General features: G+C 37.9%; 4 protein-coding genes and 1 pseudogene across 6 annotated transcripts in view; 2 read left to right on the plus strand and 3 right to left on the minus strand.

The window, feature by feature from the left end:
* Positions 1–21,242, plus strand: part of LOC148735437 (uncharacterized) — a 30,565-nt gene that overhangs the window by 3,609 nt on the left and 5,714 nt on the right. Inside the window, exon 1 of one of the 2 annotated variants that reach the window (XM_088752103.1) lies at positions 9,962–10,368. The exons of the other annotated variant lie outside the window; for it this stretch is intronic. The gene's annotated coding sequence lies outside the window, so the exon portion shown is untranslated. Of the gene's footprint in view, positions 1–9,961; positions 10,369–21,242 lie in introns of those variants that run through there. 2 annotated transcript variants of the gene reach the window in all.
* LOC148735438 (myosin heavy chain kinase A-like) lies at positions 2–3,317 on the plus strand. The gene is made up of 2 exons (XM_088752101.1): positions 2–842; positions 2,011–3,317. Exons 1-2 carry the CDS (start codon positions 501–503, stop codon positions 2,998–3,000), a joined length of 1,332 nt encoding a protein of 443 aa, XP_088608227.1. The 5' UTR covers positions 2–500; the 3' UTR covers positions 3,001–3,317.
* On the minus strand, positions 3,151–8,014 carry LOC148735439 (uncharacterized; annotated as a pseudogene). The gene is made up of 6 exons (XR_015998426.1): positions 7,159–8,014; positions 6,358–6,550; positions 5,730–5,860; positions 5,396–5,505; positions 4,041–4,210; positions 3,151–3,517 (listed from the first exon to the last, which is right to left on the minus strand). The product of XR_015998426.1 is annotated as an uncharacterized LOC148735439 (transcript).
* On the minus strand, positions 8,135–9,942 carry LOC111341054 (uncharacterized). Its single transcript, XM_022947999.2, has one exon. It carries the CDS (start codon positions 9,940–9,942, stop codon positions 8,611–8,613), a length of 1,332 nt encoding a protein of 443 aa, XP_022803734.2. The 3' UTR covers positions 8,135–8,610.
* Positions 13,200–14,210, minus strand: LOC148735440 (uncharacterized). The gene has a single exon (XM_088752104.1). It carries the CDS (start codon positions 14,201–14,203, stop codon positions 13,571–13,573), a length of 633 nt encoding a protein of 210 aa, XP_088608230.1. The 5' UTR covers positions 14,204–14,210; the 3' UTR covers positions 13,200–13,570.

A 21,242-nucleotide genomic window follows, 5' to 3' on the forward strand; every position in this document is an offset into this window, starting at 1 on the left:
CTCACAACTATGGTGGCCCATTGTTATCATAGCATTGTTATCATAGCATAATAAAAAAATAAAAGTAAAATTAAAAAAAAATAAAAGTAAAAGCAATCCAAAAAAAAATTGAATTTAAAATAAAACATTAAAGAAAACAGGAGCTACTGAAGAAATTCAATAAAAAAAAGTAAAGGAAGATTAAAAATTAAAAAATACATAAAAGTTAAAATTAAAGTGAAAAATAATTTAAAAAATAAATAAGATAAAAACCTTTAGTACAAATGCAAAACAATTTTAAGTTTACTATGATAACGCTGGGCCGAAAGGAACATCACGATATTTGTTTCCAAAATGAAATGTTCGAAAGCAGCCCATTGTTATCATAGCCTGCGACACGTAAGGTCAGTGGACTACTTTCAGAAGGGCTGCTCGCATTTCCTGATTGGTAACTCGTGCACGTGTGGGTTGTGGCTTGCACTTTTCTCGTTCAAACTACAGTAAAAAGTCCTTTTATCGAGATGAATAGACGACAACAAACGTGGAACCGTTTGCAAGATGAAATGAAGGCGAAGAGGAAGCGACCGGACCCTCGCGGAAAAGGCAAAAGCAAGAAATCTGGTTCCGCTCCGCACGAGTTAATCGTGCAACGTTTAGCATCTGAGCCAGACAACAAACAAACGTTTAGGCCAGTCCAACCAAGAGAGTTTGTGGCGTTTCCATACGAGGATCTTACGCTAGCAAACTTGAAGAAGGCTCTCGCTGACCATTACAGTTTGCCAGCAAGCCTATGTGATGTTCTTGTCACAAACAAGGGACCCTCTTGTACCAGCATGGAACAAATCCCTCATAGAAAGGACAAGGTGAGTTCGTGTACGAAGCATTTAAGCTTAGGTAAATAAACAATGGCGCAAAAATATTCTCGGGTAAAACTAGAGGTAAACTGTATTAAAGGACCAATGTCCGACTATATTCGCGCTTGACAAGGCCTCTCAACTATTAGGGACCGGTCATTATTTAGAGGGGGGGGGAGGGCTGGTGCAAAATTAGGTATGCCATGTTTCATTTTTCCTGACCCCCCCACTTCATGAAGCACATTTTTTTTCTGACCTCCCCCCCCCCCGATAGATATACAATCGCACGTACACACACACTTTTAGTACACCAACACATATAACTGTCTATTGGTACTTATTAAATGCATTATTCAGTAACTTTTTTCACATTCTGAACTGAGTAGCCCTCCTCCCAGAACCATTGAATACTTGCATAAATTTATATGGCCCCCCCTTTTTTCCCTGCATAAAAATCGATTACCCACCCCCTATTTGTACCAGCCCCCCCCCCCCCCCCTCTAAATGATGACCAGTCTCTTAGGGACAAAATTCAGATCCCCTCCAAAAGAGATTGGACTAGGAATGACTCCTGGTATTACTGACTCTCACTCTCTCACTATCACGGACACTAAACAATGTCCCGAGGGTGTCTGTTGTAATGAGAGTTGACTGTATCTCTATATGTTTCTTTTGGGAAGAGGGCATGATATATTGACTTGTCACCATGTAAAAAAAAAAACAACAAATATAAGTTAGGTTGACATCAGGTTTTCTGTTCTTCACACAGGATTCAAATTCTTGAAGAGTTTGAATGAGAGGTCTGAACAAACTCTCCTTGGCTTAAGTTTTGAAAAATGTCAGTTATGACACTGTCACTACCCTCAGTCCTCCTCATGTTACTCCAAGTTTGTTGAAACTGTAATATTACCTTTGAAATACATTTATTTAGACAGCGAATACCGGGTACACAAACTCTTTAGCTTAAATGTAAAAAAATTGCCAACAGGAAGGTAAAGGTCACTGATGTTTGGCAGTTTTGGGGCCTTGATGATAAGAATTTTCACATTTTATATTGTTATAATAGCATTACCAACTAGTTAACAGTGATAGTAGCATGAATTTCATATGTTAAATATGATGCCCAACCCAAATGAAATCTGATCGGTTTTGTTATTTTTATTTGACAAACATGCAGGTGTATCTGGTGCGGTTTGTAGTTGGCCAAGATTATGGGGAGGACTCCAATAGCTCTGACCCAACACATGTACATGAAGGTTTCTCGGATAACTCCTCATTCCAAAGAACAACTTCTGCATCATCAGCACCAGTGAGAAAGGCAGCTGCGCCAAAACCAAAAGCAGATTATAGAAGGTTCTCAGTGACAACCCAGTTTCCTCCATCCGTATCCATTGCCTCATTGCTGGATGCTGGGAAGCTCATCAAACCAGTCACCAAAAACAAGTGTCTCCTAACCTTTGAACAATTTGACATTGCCTCCAAAGAATGGACAGATGCAATGGAGGTAGAGTGTACAGTAGATTCAGAGAAGTTTTCCTCAGGTGGATTCCGTGATGCTTACCACTGCAAGCTAACTGGCAAATCTGCGGGCCAAAACATTTCAAATCGCTGGGTTATCAAAACGTACAACAAGAAGTCCAAAGAAGTAATTAGTACTCAATTAAAAACTAATATAGAGAGCCATTGTCGTAAGCAAGTACAAATGCATGAGGTAGCTAGGCACTTAACAAAGAAGTTCCAGTCACAGGCATCACAAGAAATGGGAAAGTGTTTTCAGTACAACCATGTATACTACACCACAATAGACGAGAAACCAGCGACAGTTGAGGAATTTGTTCCAGGCCTCTTTGCCAAACTGATTAATAATAATGGCAAGAAGGCCGATCTGCCTGAAGATGCAGATAAAGATTTGAAAGATTTGTTGGCCAAAGCAGAGTGCCTGGTTCACTATACCTATGAATCATCCAACCAACAACTCATGTTACTTGATATACAGGGATCTGGCTACTGTTTATATGATCCCGAAATAGCAACAAATGATATCATGGATGCCAGCAGCTTAGAATACTATTTCTGCTGTGGAAATTATTCATCCGTGGGCATCACATGCTTTCTCAATGAACATGAGTGCAATGCCTACTGTAAGATGATGGACCTAAGTCAGTAAGAGAATGGATTACTGGAGCATAATTCACCTTCCACCTTTTATCAAGATAGCAGCTCAGTGACTGCCTTTCAAGTGTTGTGTTGTTAGTTTAAACCTTACGTCATGCTTCTCACAGACCATTGGGAGGAGAACACGGCATGGAACAGTTCATTTAAGATAACAAATCTTTTTTATCACTGGCATTTTTTACAACGTCCATGAATGTTACTAAGTCTGTAGTTCTTTGTCCTTGGACCATTTGTTGGACAATGTTTTTTACACATTTGAACTACCGGTATAAGGAAAAAAAGTTACAATAAAATGCACTTTTATGATGATGCTGATGGTGATGACTCTTTGTACTTCTCCTTTAAGAAAAGATAGGCATCTGCTGCCTCGGCTGGCTTCACCCCATCAATATTGGGAATAATTCGTTCACAGCTCTCTCTCACAGTTTTTGGTAAGTAGTCATCTACAACTGACTTGACACCTGATAATGAAGCAACCTCATCCAGTGCTTCTAAAGTGACTTGCAAACCTATACAATACAGGAAATTGCACTCGATGAGCACTTGAACATTAACCCTTAATAACTTGTTAGTGAGTGGATCATCATGTCTGCCCTGAAAATATCTGTATTGGCCTCTCTCTCTCTATTGAAGTATAATATTGATGATTTAATCTCTCAAGCTGTCCATAAATTAATTTAACCATCCCCGCTTTTTACACATTGTTTCTCATTGAATTCATTGAATCGATACTTAGTGGTGGGTCATTAATTAAAAAAGGATTCGTACTGGTCCTGGAAAACCTGAAAAATCCTGGAATTTTATTTTCTTATTTTCAAGGACTGGCCAGGACTGGAAAGTCCTGGAAAAAGAACACTGGTCCTGGAAAGTTCTAGACATCTGTTAAACTCAGGAAATCATGTTTTCTTAAAACGATTTTTAAATTTTAAGATTTCTTCAGAAATGCAACACTTGGCTCTCTAAGACATGCTTTGTTGTGCAGTCTGCAAATATTATTCTAAAACATACAAATATTCAGTAAAATACCCTTACCACACTCATTTGCATTGTATTGCTCAGGGAACGAGTACAGGTGATATGGTATCCCTTTAGGCATCTGAGCATCCTTTTGGCTCCTTACTCTATGTGAATTCCACACAGTTTCCCTAAAGATATCCATTTCTTTCTGGATGACAGGAATAAAAATGAATGCCAATAGGTGCCTGTTTAAATGCAAAGACAGCATAGTAAGAATGCAGATCCATGATATTTAAATGTGGCAGGTGTTAACTACAAGTCACAGGCTATGTGTCAGGTCAATTAATAAAGAGAGGTGAAATCAGTATAACATCAAAATTATAAGCACTTGGAAATTAACTGCACATGTTTTCAGTTACCTTATTACATGAAGCTTCTGCAACATGTTAATTTTGAAAATTTCGCGATTTTTCGCAAAATGAAAAAGATGCAAAAAATAAGTGTTGCGAAAATTACATGACGTGAAAATTAAGTGAAACTTCATGTAAATAATCATAAAAAGGATGAGTTTATTACCACTGAGGTCATTACAAGTCTAAAAGCAAGCCAATAGTGGACTTCACGTTACTTTTGGTTTTCAAACTAATTCACACAACTTGGTTGGTGGAAATGTATAAATTTTTATCCTTTTATTCACGTCAATGGCTGGTTACATTAACTTTGTCAAGGAAAAATACCTTATCCCAGGGGCGGTGCATTACTCAAAATTAATAACTACTTAATAACTGCGTGTGAGGGCTTTGCTGTAAAATTCCAGACTGAGGGATAAAATTTTTGCTTTATGGACCGAGCCTCTGGGCGAGGTCCATGAATAGAAAATTTCAGCCCGAACTCTGGAATTTTACAGTAAAGCTTGAGCAAACAAGGTTATTAAGTTGTTTATTATATGGCTTCCGACGGGCAAAGCACGCCAAATAGAGAGAACTTCTAAATTGCTTTCATTTTTTGTCAGGATAATAAAATTCAGATAAGAAATCTTTAGAACTCATAGTTAAAGAAGACCAAGATACGTGTTTTGTTAAATTTCTTGCTTTTTTAATGAAGTTTCTTTCAGCGAAAGTCACAAAGTTAGCTAGGTTTTGTAAACGAAAACGGTGGTGGGAAAAATCTATAATGCCCGTGGGCGTTTACCAGGAAAGTATGGAACGCTAATTAACCAATGAGAACGCGCGTACTATCGCAGCCATATAATAAAGTGACTTAAAACACAAAATTTTCCAAAAAATTGCGAAATTTAAGTGTTGCGAAATATTTGAACCTCAAAATCACGAAATTAACGTGTCACGAAAAATTCATGTAATAAGGTATGTAAAATGAATTAAATAGAACTGGTACTGTTCATGTAATGTATTTGAAAACATAGTTAATACCTGTCTGGTTGATCACTTGGATCATAGTGGCCTTGTTCCAGTAACATAGTGAGCTGCCTCTTGAAAAATCTTTCAAATCTATTGTGCAGGTCTCGCCACCATCTTTCTATCTGTGAAAAATGGTTCAAATCTGTGTTGATAATGCAATTCAAAAAGTAAACAATCAGTTATTACCCTTAAATGTATAGGTCAGAAAAAAGGTTTTTGGAATGTGAAGCACAGATTCCTGCATTTTCATTACCATCATTAAAATCTACATCAAAAATTCAGAAAAGCCTAAGTGGGCACCAAACTGATGTTTTATTGTCGGAAAGTGTTTAGTTAACTGCCTTACCTTGTTATTTGTTGAAGGACCATAAAAAACTGTATCTGCCTCCTCATCTTGCTCTTGCCTTAAAAAAGCGTGAATAGTAGCCATGTGCCCTGTCTCAGTTCCTTTATCCAGCCTCAGATATTTACTGATCACTTGAATGAAAAAAAGATAATAAAATAAGTAAATAAATAAATAAATAAAGCTTAAAAAATCGTACATGTATGTAGAGCCCAGGGGGGGCTCTGGATATTTTGGGTAGGGGTGTGTCGCTGGGACTCTGAGACCCTTACCCTATACTAGATCATGTTTGAATTTTGCGACTCTCTTCTAGACTAGATGCGTAAAATTACCACCCTATTCCAGACTTGCTAGTCTCCAGGAACTTTATTTCTGTCACAGGAAGTTGCTTATACGGTAAATGATACCCTATTCCAGACCAAAATGCTCTGATTTTTAATACCCTATCCTAGACTAAACTGCTCAAAAACCCTACCCTTCACAGCAGCACATACCTATAAGCTTTATGTATGGGAGTACCCCTCCCCGGGATGTAGAGCTTAACCTTAGTTAACTATGGTTCAGCTTTGACTGTATCATGATCAGTCTGCAATTGCCATTGTATATATTTTGCATACAGGACCAATGTTACCTTTTGTTTTGTACAGATGATCCATGTACCAATGACCAATAAGCTTAGGGTCAGAGTTTGTGGTTCATAATTTCAGATACAAAATGTATCCACTAAAGGCATCTTGCAAGCCGTAAACAGCTAAAGGAAAAGTGCTATTCATGAAACCCATTAGCTTGTCGTGGCCATCCCCAGAATGAGTGTGATTAGGTCCCTGTATACAAGATAACATAATAAAATAACTACTATGACATGACACTATGACCATAAGCCTATTACAGAAGGGGGATCCTTGGCTGATCGGATTAGGGAAGTCCAGAAAATTTATGGGAACTCACCAAACTGAAAGACGAAAAGAAATGGGGAAGGGAAGCAGGTTTGCTTGTGTCCAAATCCACCATGTTTTGGATAATCAAAAAGACCTGGACCATCAGTCAAGTATTTGTACCTATAGGCAGGCATGCATAAGCAAGTTGAGATCAACATATATTATCACCAGAATGTCCTGATATGGATTTTGTTTGGCAATCTTTAAAAGGACAAGCAAGATAATGAGAGCTTTTAGCACACAGATACCCCAGTTACTTGCGTTGCCTTTAAAATGTCTTTTCCAGATGCCTAAAAACATGTTACACTAGATTGAAATTCATGATAAAAGCACAGGCAGATAAGTTGGATGGTTCGAGGTAGGTTGCCAGAACATGCCATTTGATCCCATATATTTACTCTACTTTGCAACGGCTTACTCTAAGGGATCAGGGGAAATGCTTCAATGAATTTTACATACTTGGGCACCTGCCACAAAAAGGTGGGAGAACTTACCAATGATGTGAACGTTCCAGTAGCTCCTCTTTGTCGTTTTTTTTGACCAACATTCCCTCGCCTAGTCAGTCCTTCGGGGTCCACCATACCCATAACATCATGGACCAGATTGCGAGGGACAGCCAATTTATGTTGCTCTCGTATTTTTCTCTGCATTGCTCGATACCCTAGATACTGCCCTGGACCCTCCATTTCCTCTTCGATTGCCTTCTTTACATCTTCAACGTTGGTTTCGTACCTAACGTATTTGATGCCGAAAAAACGTAATCTTCTGCTAAGTGTAGGCAGACTCCAGGCATACTCAGGGAAGTCCCGACTAGCAAAATCCAGTATCTCCTGCCTGGAATAGTTTGCTAACACATAGCGCTCAAGGTCGCTCTTCAGTTGCTCGTCACTCTGCCACTCTGAGCAACGAATGCGGACCGCCATTTTGAGAGAAGAGAAAGAGAGAGGAAGCTGGGAACTAGGTTGTCCACTGACCTTACGTGTCGCAGGCTATGATAACAATGGGCTGCTTTCGAACATTTCATTTTGGAAACAAATATCGTGATGTTCCTTTCGGCCCAGCGTTATCATAGTAAACTTAAAATTGTTTTGCATTTGTACTAAAGGTTTTTATCTTATTTATTTTTTAAATTATTTTTCACTTTAATTTTAACTTTTATGTATTTTTTAATTTTTAATCTTCCTTTACTTTTTTTTATTGAATTTCTTCAGTAGCTCCTGTTTTCTTTAATGTTTTATTTTAAATTCAATTTTTTTTTGGATTGCTTTTACTTTTATTTTTTTTTAATTTTACTTTTATTTTTTTATTATGCTATGATAACAATGCTATGATAACAATGGGCCACCATACACAACCTTTTTATGACTGGATTGACACTGTGAAGAAAAAATTTGATCTTGACAACAATGAAATCGAAGAGGGGATGAAACTTTTCCTTTGGTACCCTCAACAAGCAGTAATTTTTGTGGCTCAACATTTTTCTCCAAGATTGAAGATCTTAGTGGGCACCCATATAAAGGGAATAATGCAAAGTTTATCCAATTATTCCAATACTTAAAATGTGGGACCCAAAATAACTTATAACAACAAAATTGCCACCATCAAATTAACATCAAAATCAATTTCACTGCACATAGACCACATATGCTCTACCACAATATAACCAACGGAAAACACAAGATCTAACTATAAACAACCTAGTATTATCATTAACAGTTCTTTTTTACTGAACATGGCTGACTTTCATGTGGTGTCTCTGTCAGTGCTGCTGATCAGATTGAATGTATAGCCTGCAAGGCAGCCAGACATGTATTAAACAGCAACAACAACAACGAAAAAAAGAAACAGCTGTTTAGTTTGTCTGTGCTGCAGGCTAATTAAATCTTGCACTTGATACAATCATATGAAAATAATTTGGTGAAAATAGTAAATGTATCAGTACTGAATTAACAGACTTTGCCAGTTTCCTTCTCAAGCCATAGTTTTTCACATAGTGCATTCCTTACTTTTTTTGCCTCCAGTGACACATCTCTGATGCTTGAACAATTTCTCATCTGCAACAGTTTTCTTATTTCCTCACGATTTCTCTTTTGACCATTTGCATCCAAACTCAAATCAAGCTTTTTTGAAATGGCATCTCCTCGTGCAATGCATATATTGTGGAGAACCATACATGCCAATGTTGTTAAGCGGACATTATCTTGACTGCTTTCACTCTTTCGGAGTAGGACCCTCCACCTACCCTTGAGCTGCCCATAAGCACCCTCTGTAACCATGCGAGCTCTGCTTAAGCGGTAATTAAAGTAACGTTGCTTGGGGGTCAGAATTGCATTAGTATATGGTTTCATCAACCATGTTCGTAGAGGGAATGCAGAGTCCCCCACTACAAGTGGTGGAACAGTAACATCTCCTACAGTTTTTCCAATTACTGGAATGAGGCCTTCTTGGATACGGGTCCAAAGGTCGGTTGATCTAAAAATAACTGCGTCGTGAGAATTTCCTGGAAACCCGCAGCTACCCCACACAAATCTGTAATGTGAGTCTACCATTGCCATCAGTACAATGGAATAGAAATTTTTAAAGTTATGGTACTCTTTGCATGACTGAAGTCCTCCAGGCGGGCATTTCATAGGAATATGGCAGCCATCCGATGCTGTCCAACAGCATGGAAATTGCCAGAATTCTTCCATGTCAAGAATTTTTTGTTTAAACTCTTCTTCAGTTTGGGGCATGTGACTTGACACATTCTCGTTCCATAAATGGTCCACCAAGACTTGACAGACTTCCTGACAAATTGAGGAAATTGTGGAGACGCCTAGTCCAGACATTTCGGCGATGGTATAGAAATAATCTCCTCGGCTTAGTCTATACAGACAAATAGCAAGCCTCAGCGCTGGTGATATCGGTTCTTCCGTCACAGTTTGCCGAATAAGGAAGGGTTCAATACGTCTCAGGATGAAATTAAATGTCCCCCTAGATACTCTGAAGGTTTTTTTGAATCTTGCGTCTGAATAGATGTTGCAAACATTTTGCCACCAGCCAGAATTTCTTTTTAGCCGACGACACGAACGAACTGGACGAGGAACTGTGACGTTCCTATGGGAAATAAGCAATAATACAAGGCAAGCCAAATTCAAAACTCGTCTTCTCCTGGCAGCAAGGTTGTTTAATGCCAACTGCATCTTAAGTCGCCTTTTTCTACCCTCCTTGATCGCATTTGCAAGAAAAACAAGCTCTTCATTTCCAGCATTTGTATTTGCCACATTTTTTCCCGCCATTTTGGTAAGCAATAACCGCTGACCGCAGTAAAGTCATGTTCAGTTTCTCAATTAAGTTCGACATATTTAGGTTCGACGTTTGAATCAACTGCCGAACCTAATTATTCGAGTCGACCCGAATTGCTATTAGGTTCGGCACATGTAAAGTTCGACGTTTGAACCGGGCCTTAAAAACGTACCTAGTCACATACTGGCATTTGTTCATTTCTGACGTTGAGCGGAACGCGCTGAGCTGAATGAAACATAAGCTCAGATTTAGAAAATCGCCTCCTGAAACCTGAGGTTTGGTCCGAATGGCCATAGTCTCTAGTTCTCGTCTCAAGCTTTTCCCGCGAATAACCAAGGAACGCCACGTAGTGTCCCAAAAGCACACAGTTGTTAACACAAGGTGGAATGGCGCGAAAAGTACATTTAAGGAACAATAAGGTATTTTTTTACTTTCAGAGGCTGTTATAGTTTTTTTTTTCGTATTTCTTTCAAGAGTTTGACACGATGAATTTTGGCCAATTCATGGTGATCATAAAGTGCTTTTTAAGTTACGGTCTGCTCCCAGTTGGCTTGTTAGCTCAATTGGTAGAGCCCTGCACTAGTATCGCAGAGGTCAGTGGTTCGAATCCCGTACAGGCCTGATATTTTTCGGGTCTGATTTTCGCTATTGCATAAATAGCGCTATCTACTGCGAAGGATCGTTCATCATACGTATTTATATAGAACTACTACTACATGATTGAAGCATTTACTGTACCCAGTAGTGCTGCTACAGTAGGCACAATGTATTTCTCCTGAAAGGTTGTAGACAATCCAAGACTTACGCGGCTGTTCCCTCACTCACTGAGTGAATAGTGTGGCACATATCAAGAAGTTTCTGTTGGGTACTGACTTTTTTTAAACTTGGGGCACAAATCTGCTTAACCCATTGACACTTATGTGTAACACGTGCCGACGAAAAGTCAAAATTTTGGAGAAATTAAGAAGGCAAACACAATGCGCAGTAAATTTTTAAAAATCAGCTTTTCCAAAAAACAAGCTCCAGTAAAAGAGGACTAATTAAAGAACTTATTTCCGGCGAAAAAAGCGATAGGTGCATATTACGTTTTAACTCAATTCAAGATGAAAGATAAAAATCGCTAAATATTTTTGTATGTGTGAAAATGGCCATGTGGATTATTTCAAAAGGGAATACGCAAATTTGTCCGTGAGTGAAGCGATCTCAAGTTCCATGGAATCTACCAATAGGAAACAAGACTAAAATGGCCAAGAGATATTTTGGAATGTCAGATTTATTCAAAAAAGTTTTTGATTTGCTGTTATAAACGAAAAACGTACGAATTTCTTATGTTTACAAAGCCCACGCGGAAAAATTCATCACGCTTAGATCGTTGTTTACTTGCCTTCATGGCCAGAAATTGTGCAGCTTTATGCTGAAAATTCTGAAAAATCTTCGATTTGAGGCAAAATCTTCTATTAAACTATACGTTCTGAACATATTGTTACTCGAACATAATATTTACCAGGCCATCGAATCGTCAAATTGTCGCCAGGTCCTGCTTGAAGTCCGAAAGTTCGGTTTTCACTTTACATCCATAATTCGCATCGCCTTAGAGAATTGTAGTGTCGTTGACTCGAGAGCTTATTCTGTCACTTTTAAGACCTGGATATCCATTCTTTTCCAAGCAGAGTATTCTATAGCATTGTTACTTTACATTCTGAATTCCACAAGGTCTAACTTGATCGCAAATGAACGAAAAATCCGACCTGAAAATTTTGAGGGTCGGCCGCGTGGATTCCATATTTTCAAATTTGATCATTTAGTGAAGACGCATAGGAGAATGCCCCTCTAGTACCCCCTAAAGTCGACAAAATATAATATTATGTGCAAACAACAGATTCTGATTGACTTATTGATCTCCAAACTATAGAGGAAGTTTGGGGACAAAACTCCACTTAGTAGGGGAGGTAGGGGGAAAGCGTTCTCGCGCGAGGCGATCACGAGGTTCGGGCGGTTCAGGTGTCAATGTGTTAAAATTATGAATTAGCCCTCAGATGCTGTTACTCCTCAATAAAATCACTAGGAAAAGCTTTTGTGCACAAAAATACATATGAATCCTTTCCCAAAATTTTGTTCAGACCATTTACTGTATTTATCCATAAATAATAATTATGTTCCCATGTATAATATGCACCCCATTTTGTGACCAAAGATTTCACAGCAGAAGACATGTTAATTCTTCCTACATTTGGTTACAATGAATATATGAAGTTCATATATTTTGAACTGCTGTTGTAGATACGTATGATGCACGATCCTCACAGTCTGATTTTTGCTATTGCATAAATAGCACTCTCTACGATACTAATGCAGCGCTCTACCAATTGAGCTAACAAGCCAACTGGGAGCAGGCCGTTAAGTTGATTCGTTATAAACCCGTGATGATAAATCAGATACAATGAATATATGAAGTTCATATATTTTGAACTGCTGTTGTAGATACGTATGATGCACGATCCTCACAGTCTGATTTTTGCTATTGCATAAATAGCACTCTCTACTGCGAGGATCGTGCATCATACGTATCTACAACCGCAGTTCAAAATATATGAACTTCATATATTCATTGTATCTGATTTATCATCACGGGTTTATAACGAATCAACTTAACGGCCTGCTCCCAGTTGGCTTGTTAGCTCAATTGGTAGAGCGCTGCATTAGTATCGCAGAGGTCAGTAGTTCGAATCCCGTACAGGCCTGATTTTTTTTCAGGTCTGATTTTCGCTATTGCATAAATAGCGCTCTCTACTGTGAGGATCGTGCATCATACGTATCTTCCTACATTAGTTATTGACAGAGATAACAATACCTATATTTCAAAAACTTTGAAATTACTTAAAGTACTGGTAACTAACTAATTACAGAAAAGTTGAAAACGATAACAGACAGCCATGCAAAAATAAGAGTTTCTACGTAAAAAAAAAACTTAGAAATCAGACTCCAAGTCTGACTGAAGAAGTCCCTATTATTTGCATTGTTCTCTGTCAAACTGTAAACCATATTGTAACAACAACAACAACAACTTTATTTTTTTCATCCCAAAATATACAAGAAAGAAAAATTTATAATAATAGTACAGGCAATGATAGGGGCGCTGGCTGCCCGAAATAACGTAAGAGTTAAAAATGTCAGGCAGCCAGTTAAAAGAAAAGATGTATAAATGTTTAGGTCAGGGACACAAAAACAAAGAAACAGAAACGCACACAAAGATAAACTACCAGTATATTAAAGAGACTAAAAGTCATACATTGCAAAACAGTATTATTTCCATTTTAAAGTTACGTAGACAACACAAATGTTTAGTAATCTTTGATAAATTGCTGCTTCACTTTCTTTTTAAACAAAGACAATGAAGATAATTTCATATCTTCGTCAATGGAATTCCATACTGATGGACCTTGAAATCTGATATTGAATATACCATAATTTGTTCTAGCTTTTGGAAGATAATAAGACTGTTTTGCACCAAGCCTTGTATTATAGGTATGGATTTGTGAAATTTTACTAAAAAAAGAATTAGGCTGATGGCAATAATTGATTATGATATTTATACATAAAGATTGCTAAATGAAAAGTTACTTATTGAGATTTTATCTTCTGAAGATCCTCTTTGTTATTAATATGGTGAACAGCAGAGTCTTTGTCTTTTCTCATGAAGATTTTTCTATTTAAAGTCCAAATGAACTTGAACTCCATATCCTTCTTTACCTTGAAACAATCTTTAAATAACATTTGATTCCTATCTGTCAGGCTCTCTGCGAGATAGATCTTGTTTTTCTCGGAATATCCAAGATCTCGCGTTGTTAAGTCCTTGAGCTGCTTCCTTGCACTGTAGAAATTATCTTTGACATCACGCCCAGTAAATTTGACGATAATAGCTGGCGGTGCAGGCTTGCCTTTGTGTTTTTGACTTTGAGGCATTCGATGGCTTAATGAAATGTCATTTTGGGTAATATCCATTCCCAGTAGTTTACCGACATCCGTCACAACATTATTAGTTTGCTCTTCTGATGGAGTAGCAGCAACAGGGATTCCTCGGATTTCTACACACTCTCTACGAGTGTACTGCTCCAGGTCATTGTTTGCGCTCGTAATTGATTCCAGTGAACTTTCAATGCTGCGAATTGTTGCCTTCAAGATCTTATTCTCATTGTGCAAAGTCTTATTCTCATCTTTCAAAGCCTCTCTTTCCTCCTTTGAGCTCTTCATCATCTCTAGCAATTTGTCATACTTCGCATTCACAAATCCGAGAAAACTCATCGCCTCTTTAACTGATTTTTTTAACTTGGAGATTGCCGAGTTAAGTGGATTGAGTTTCTCGTCTAAAATTTTGGTAAATTGGTCGCAATTATTAGCCGGCATACTGGTAGATACTCACAATATTAAACAGATACAATATATCACACGTTACAGAGCACTAGACTCAAATTGACTACAATTTCCTCGAGCGAAGAAAGAAGCAGCCATCTTGTCCGCTAACCGCTGACACTCTCCGACCTTTTTATTGTCTTTGGAACCATCTAAATTATACATTATGGCACATTTCAAAAAAGAATTGATGATCATTGCTGCAGGAATATCACTCCATCAGGCTTTTCAAATTAAAAAAAAGTAGCAGGAGGAAATTGTAAAATAGCTGGAGCACTATCTCATAGCTGCTCTTATTCTACCTGACTGTCTTCTTCTGTAGCTTCAGTCTGGGTGGACCTGTTGGTGGCCTTGATTGGTGTAGGTTCTTTTTCTGAGGTCCCAAAAGCTTATCTTGGTGAATTAAACTTTTCACTTGCAAGGGTGATCTCTCCACATTCTTGACACTTACTTCTGTAAAAATTGTAATAATTATATGCACTTTGTAGTAAAAAGTTAAGTTTTAGATATATCAACTGTAAATTTTTATAAAGTAAATTAATTTATTTTACGTATCCAATTTAGATATGGTAAAAAGGTGTCCTCAATTGGTAGAGGGGACCTTTCCCCTCAGCTCCTTTCTCAAAGATGCGTTAATAATTAAAAGTTTTTCATTCATTTTTTCATTCATTCATCTTCCTTAGCTCAAGTTGTAGCATCTTTTGAAATGCCATTTCTCAGTGGTCGTTTTGGTAAGGGTGTCATTCATGGGAATTGATTTTTGGGTCAAATGTAATGTTTAGGAGTCAAGCTAGCATATCATTACTCGCCCTACTTTTTAGCCTGGTCATGATTTACTGGACTCGACTGGCTCCCCTTTCAGGCTATGCATTGCTGATAGGCATTGGCTGCGGCTGCACTATATCTTCTCAATCAATCATTTCTAAGGAATCTTGTCAAAGCCTGTACTTTCTCAGCGTTTTTAATATTGCTGTTCTTTTAATGCTTTTGCATAACATCTGTGGACTCCTTTGCAGGTACTTGTTGCTCAAAAGAATCAAGAGCACAAGCAGTTAAATCTGAGTGGGTTTGTCTTGATGGTAGACCTTTGTGCTGAGGATAAAACTTCAGAATTCTGGCACTTAAATTGGAGAAATCTTCAAGATATATTCTCTTGTCTTGAGGTTCAAATGGCTTAAATGTTCAAACAAAGGTTCTTTATAAGGATAAAGCTTGTGGTCAACTATCACTGACAATAGACCTGCTGGAGCAATTGGATGTTGCTGAAGTTTTGTGAACATGGCAAACCCTTGAACAATATGGCTCTCAACTCTCTTGTGCTCCCAGTTATCCTCCATCCTGGTTCTGGAGTTTGCTGTCTAAGAGGTTTTCATCCCTTTTTTCACCAGTAGTGGTGTTAGAGGATACCTTCCTGGGTGTCAAACTTGATGAGTTTGAATTGGTACCAACAGTGGAACTCCCCATGAGTGCCATTGTGCAGCCTGTTGATGCTGTTCTGAAACTGTTTGGACTGGGTATCTTTGTGGCTTGTATGAGTTGGATTGTCCTGTGGACTATTCATATTTTGAAAATTTTCTGATCTTTCAAAGATTTTTCTTGCCTTTCAAGGTATAATTAATTTCACTCCCTGCAGTGAAACACGCCCACTATGTGTGGGAATAGGTAAGCGCATTTATTTCTGGGATTGGTATGTGCTATCTTATGAGATCCCTTACACTGAATGATGACGAAATAGAATCAAAACTAGAATGGAGAAAGTCCTCATTGGAGAGAGAGGGTTGCCCAAACTCAGTCAATAAAGATGTGATAAAGTTATGAGATTAAATTCAACATTTGGTTATGAATTAAGACTGTTAAATGTTTTAAATTGAAGCAAAATCTAGTCGTAGATTTTTAATTACAAAACTCCAAAACGAAACTGAAAACCGGTCTTCACCAAAGTGGTTTGAAGACATGATTGGCTAAATTATCAAAACACACATACTGCACATGGATATAAGAATAAGGGGAAAGAGTAGAGTAGATTGTAGTTAAAAATATTACACTCACAAAAAACTTGGTAAATTAAAAAAAAAACTAAGGAATAGCAACATCGATAACATACTATGATTGACATAATTTAGTCCTTTTTGAATACAGATAAAACTATTTGTAAAAAAATTTTTCTTTGTTATGCCAAGGGTCAATAACCTTAAGTCCTCTAATGAATAAGAAAATAGATGCCTTCTCACTCCAAATGGCAATGGGGCAACTTCAGGTACATAAAATGATATTTTACCACCAAGGGACTAGCTAAGGGAGCTAGACACCACAGTTCACTACCTAGCAAAGGTTCACTTTCTGAAAATCATTAGCTGAGCTTGCTTCAGGTACTGAACTAAGAATTTTGATATGGGGGGACTGGTCAGTGGTGTCATAAAGGGTTAAGGTGGCTGGAAAGTGTGGTCAACTCAGGAGACTTTATAATGCAGCAAACTGCTGCACGTGTATTGTTACTCATTGATACTTACATTTTGGTGGAATCAAGAAGATGGTGTTTATACGCTTTAAAAAGTTGATCAATGAATTAATAGATGTATCGTTACCTTGAGTTCGTTTTGAACGAAGGTGGTCTGTGGGCCAAATTATTTTATTCACAGTTTAAATATTATCTTAATTGTAGAAAGTTCTACATTTCTTAATGAAACTCAAGGAAAGACAATATTTTTACAATTAGTGAATGTCAAGTTAAGATGATATTAAAATTTGTAACACTAGCAATGTCAATGATCTAATAATTGGCTAAATATTAAGAAAGTATTTTAGTTTGTATGATAAGTAATAATGTTGACCTTATGTTATTCTATTTGGGGTTAAATAACTGACAATAACTTGGAGGTTTTGCACAATCAAAATTTGACTTCCTGAGAGCCATCATTTGTGCCATTTGGCTTTTGGGTGTAGCAACAGGTGAAAACAGAAGAAGTGCTCCTGTCCTTATAGTTTTATCTCCATTACACTGGATGGTAGGCTTCTTGGTGATTTTTCTGTAATTTCTTTCATGACTATCTTACTGCGTTTTAAGTGATTAATTGGTTAATTCTCTTTTGTCTGTCTCTTGTTAGCTTGTTTACTGGTAGGAATGACCAACAATTTGTGGTTATTTGGTTATCTTAGTTTTATCATGGCTGCTGAACACAAGGTCAGCACCTCAATCGAATTTACAGACACTGTGGCGTCAGTATACTTGTGAGAAGAGAGAGATTTTGACTGCCACAGTGTATAAAAAGTCTTCAGAATTTCCCTGGGTACTTCCACAACTAATAGAATTTCTTTCGTGAGTGTGGAGTGAGCTGATTTACAAGTTTGACATGCCAGGGCCTTTAGGGGAATGAGAATAGTTCTTTGACTGCACTGTCAGAGGTAATGGATGGTCCTTGTGCCCAGTAGACATTTGACCGATCTGGGAAAACTTTACAAACTGGTTACACTTCCTTCTATTTCCACTAAAACTTTGGCAAACAGCCAACAAGAAAATAATACTGAAGAAAATCTTCAAACTGTAATCTTAAATGATTTTATACTGATAACACAAAATATCCATCTTGTAAGCAATACCAAACTGGACAGCTTGAAGTGATATTTAAATACTACCTTTTGTCTTCTTTTGTCCTCATGGAACAACTCAAATGAAACAAAATTATTACTAACCAAACAATCATCATATCTGTTAATTGATTTTTAAACTAAGATACTTGAGACTCCCTTTCTGCTTCAACTTGATTTTGCAAGAACTGAAAAATGGCCTTGACCAAATTTAAGGTAAAGTAGGCACATATTACTGAGGTAATCTAAGAAAAATGAAAAAAATACATGGAACAGCCAAAGTCATCAATATTTGTTGTAGTATGAATTTATTTTTGCTGTCCAAATTTCAAGAAGCTTATTTGGTAACCTGTGATGGAAGGGTTCCCAGACACAAAACAGTGTCCTATTGACCTCTTCTTTTTTTTTTGTGAAACAGCAAGTGCATATGTCGATTTCTATTGGGACAGAGAAATATGCTTTTCGATTTTCTACTTTGATAGCTTCCTGCAAGTGGCCATGCTTCCTTGCACAGTGCTCTTTAACATTTGACCCCATCCGTGTTACAATGTTTCGCTTTGGGATTAGAACCTGCAGTTTCTATCAGGTAGAACGTGGAATCATGTCACTGACAAGACTCAATCACGCATGATGTTCCTCTTCTGATCAGCATTGTAAACACTGCCTTTGAAGTTACTTCTGTTGATGTGGAAATTGTTTGTAATGTCTTGTCCCTATTTTTCTGTCAGCTGAGTTGTCATACCTTAATTTAGCAGCCACTAGAATGAATATAATCAACTTTATTTTATGTGTTAGTAGACATGTGCCATCATGATACATTGAAGAAGACTCCCTCGTCTGTGAAGCTTTGCACTCTTCTCGTCGGACACGAATTCGTTCCATTTCTCTTTGTTGTTGAAGTTGTGGGAATCATTTTCGATGTAAGTGGAAGTTAATAAAAATTACCAGAGAATATGCAGTGCTTACTTTCTATTGGGTCTCAAGAAAGTTCAATCATCACTACGTCTGTAATTAGGTTCACCATGTTGGGGCAAAGTGTGTTTTTGTATGTGCCAAAACCTTTTTGTTGCTAATAAAAGAGGCAGGTATTTTTTAAATGCTCAACATCATTAAATTGTACGAGGTCTTCATGTGAAGCGTTCTCTCCAGTGTGGTCCAGAACCTATGTCCGATTGTCCAGGACAGGTTGAAATTTAGTTAGGACATGTAAACCTTTGATATAACTTGTCCATGGGACAAGCATATTTTTAAGGAGGAAGAGTCAGTGTTTGTACAAAGACACAGGTCTAGGGCTGAAATAGTTTGATTGGTTTCTCTTCATTGTTTGGCTAAAACAAATGGTCACGTTTTGTCTGAAGCCAACTTGACTTAACCTCCTGCTGTTCACTGTCAGAATGACACTACAGTTGTAGGAGAAGTGGAACAAGAACAGGAGGATGTCATCATACCCTTCCCCATTGTGACATCCTGTTGATGAGAGTAAAGACATTGGAATAAACAATCAAAGTAACCATGCTGGCAATAAGCCTTACAAGTGTTCAAAATAAACAGAAAATTGTAATAACCTGGAAATCAAGTGAAAACTTACTTTTTGACTGCCTCAGTATTTGAGGCAAGTAACAGCTTAGCTTGGTTGAACTGCTCTGAACAACTGAAAAACTGCATTATGCATCTTAAATAAAACATTTTACAATTATAATCATTACGATATGTGAAATTAAACAGAGCGCTAGAGCAAAAATTAACATAAACAGCGTCTGTTGAACTTAACAGTTAATTATGATAAAGGAATGTACATCAGTGAAACAGGTATCTCCAAGAACCTGGTTCTAGACATAAGTTTCTGGACTTTCTATGCTCCAAGGAAGCAGTATGTGGACCGCTTCGGAAGGGAACACTTTTATCCTTTGTATTAGTCAAATGCCAAGATCATGTTGGGGGATGTCAGTGTTGTTTTTCAGTCTTACTTAAAAGTAACATGAAAACTAATGACACGATGGCTAAGAGTTCCTTCCTGACTTGCTCGATTCTGTGGTGGTTAGGACTCTGCCTGCACAGCTGATTAGTTTCTCCTCTTGCAACAAGGATGCACTTAGGCCGTGACTTTGTTTAGTACCAGTGGTTAATTAGGCACACCAGTTTCTTGATGCCTTTGAATGCTTTGTCGTGAATGTTGGACCAGGAAAATCTTTTCCTTTTGAGTTAATTTTTTCAATGGATCTGAGACATCTCAGCCTTGACAGGACTTTAGCTAAGTTGGTGGTTACCACCATCAAGTGATTTCTATATTTGTTCTTTCACTACTTTCCAGCACAGTTTCAGTAAAAAAGCACTCCCACTTAGTTTTCTGTAACAGGGAGAGACAAAAGTTTCGGGTATTTTTGCTTCAAAGAATCTTTTTTCTGTGACCAAAACTCAAAACTGAGGTTATTTTTCGCTTCAATAGCAAAAGAATGGTACTGCTAGTTGAGTCTCCTAGCATCCACATCCGGAAGGGGTCCGGTTGGCATCTGGCCAGGTCGACCACAGAAGCATTTGTCCTCTGATAGGTGTTGCACAACAGCTAATCTGTAGCAAAGGAGCCTAACTGGATCCAGCTTGAAAATAATAGTAGAATTTAGTAAACAAGCCTTCAATCCCCAACTAAGACTTCCAGGCATTTCTGGACTTTCTAATGATAGTAAAACTGTGTAAAATTTGATCCTTAAGGTCTACCCCACCCATCAACTCTTGATAAGCACTTCGTGTAGGTGGGTAGGGTAAGGCTTCATGCCCCCCAGCAGCATTATAGCATTACATCCCTCAACCACAGCAGCTTTACCATTGCTTTCTGGAGAATGGATAGTGGAGACCAAGTAGGCAGTCGGCTTATCATGCTTATCATGCTGTACTATGGAAACCAAACTACCATTATTCCTCTATTTATAGTCTCCACGGTTCATCCTCTTTTCCATGCCACTAGTAAGCATGACAACCCTTCAATTGGTCCTAATTGTTCCACATGCTAGAATCGTCTTTTTCTCAGACTTTGAAGAGGTGTGGATTGCAGTAGAAGTTTCCCATGAAGAGGTTGTGGTGGTTATCTCTAACTGACTCCAGCTTCTTGACTACCCTTTAAGCTAAATTATGCTCCACGTTCCCTTTGTCTTTGCCAAGGTAAATGTCAGTTATAAAGCCTCACAAAGGATACACAGCTTTATTTCCCAACAAATGGGTTTGTTTTTGATGTACTGTTTGTAGGAGAGTCTTCCTTTGTGTGGCACCGTGGTCTCATCTATGGTAATTTCCCTGCCCAGTC

Source organism: Stylophora pistillata, chromosome 3, assembly GCF_964205215.1.
Source record: "Stylophora pistillata chromosome 3, jaStyPist1.2, whole genome shotgun sequence".
Lineage (NCBI taxonomy): Eukaryota > Metazoa > Cnidaria > Anthozoa > Scleractinia > Pocilloporidae > Stylophora > Stylophora pistillata.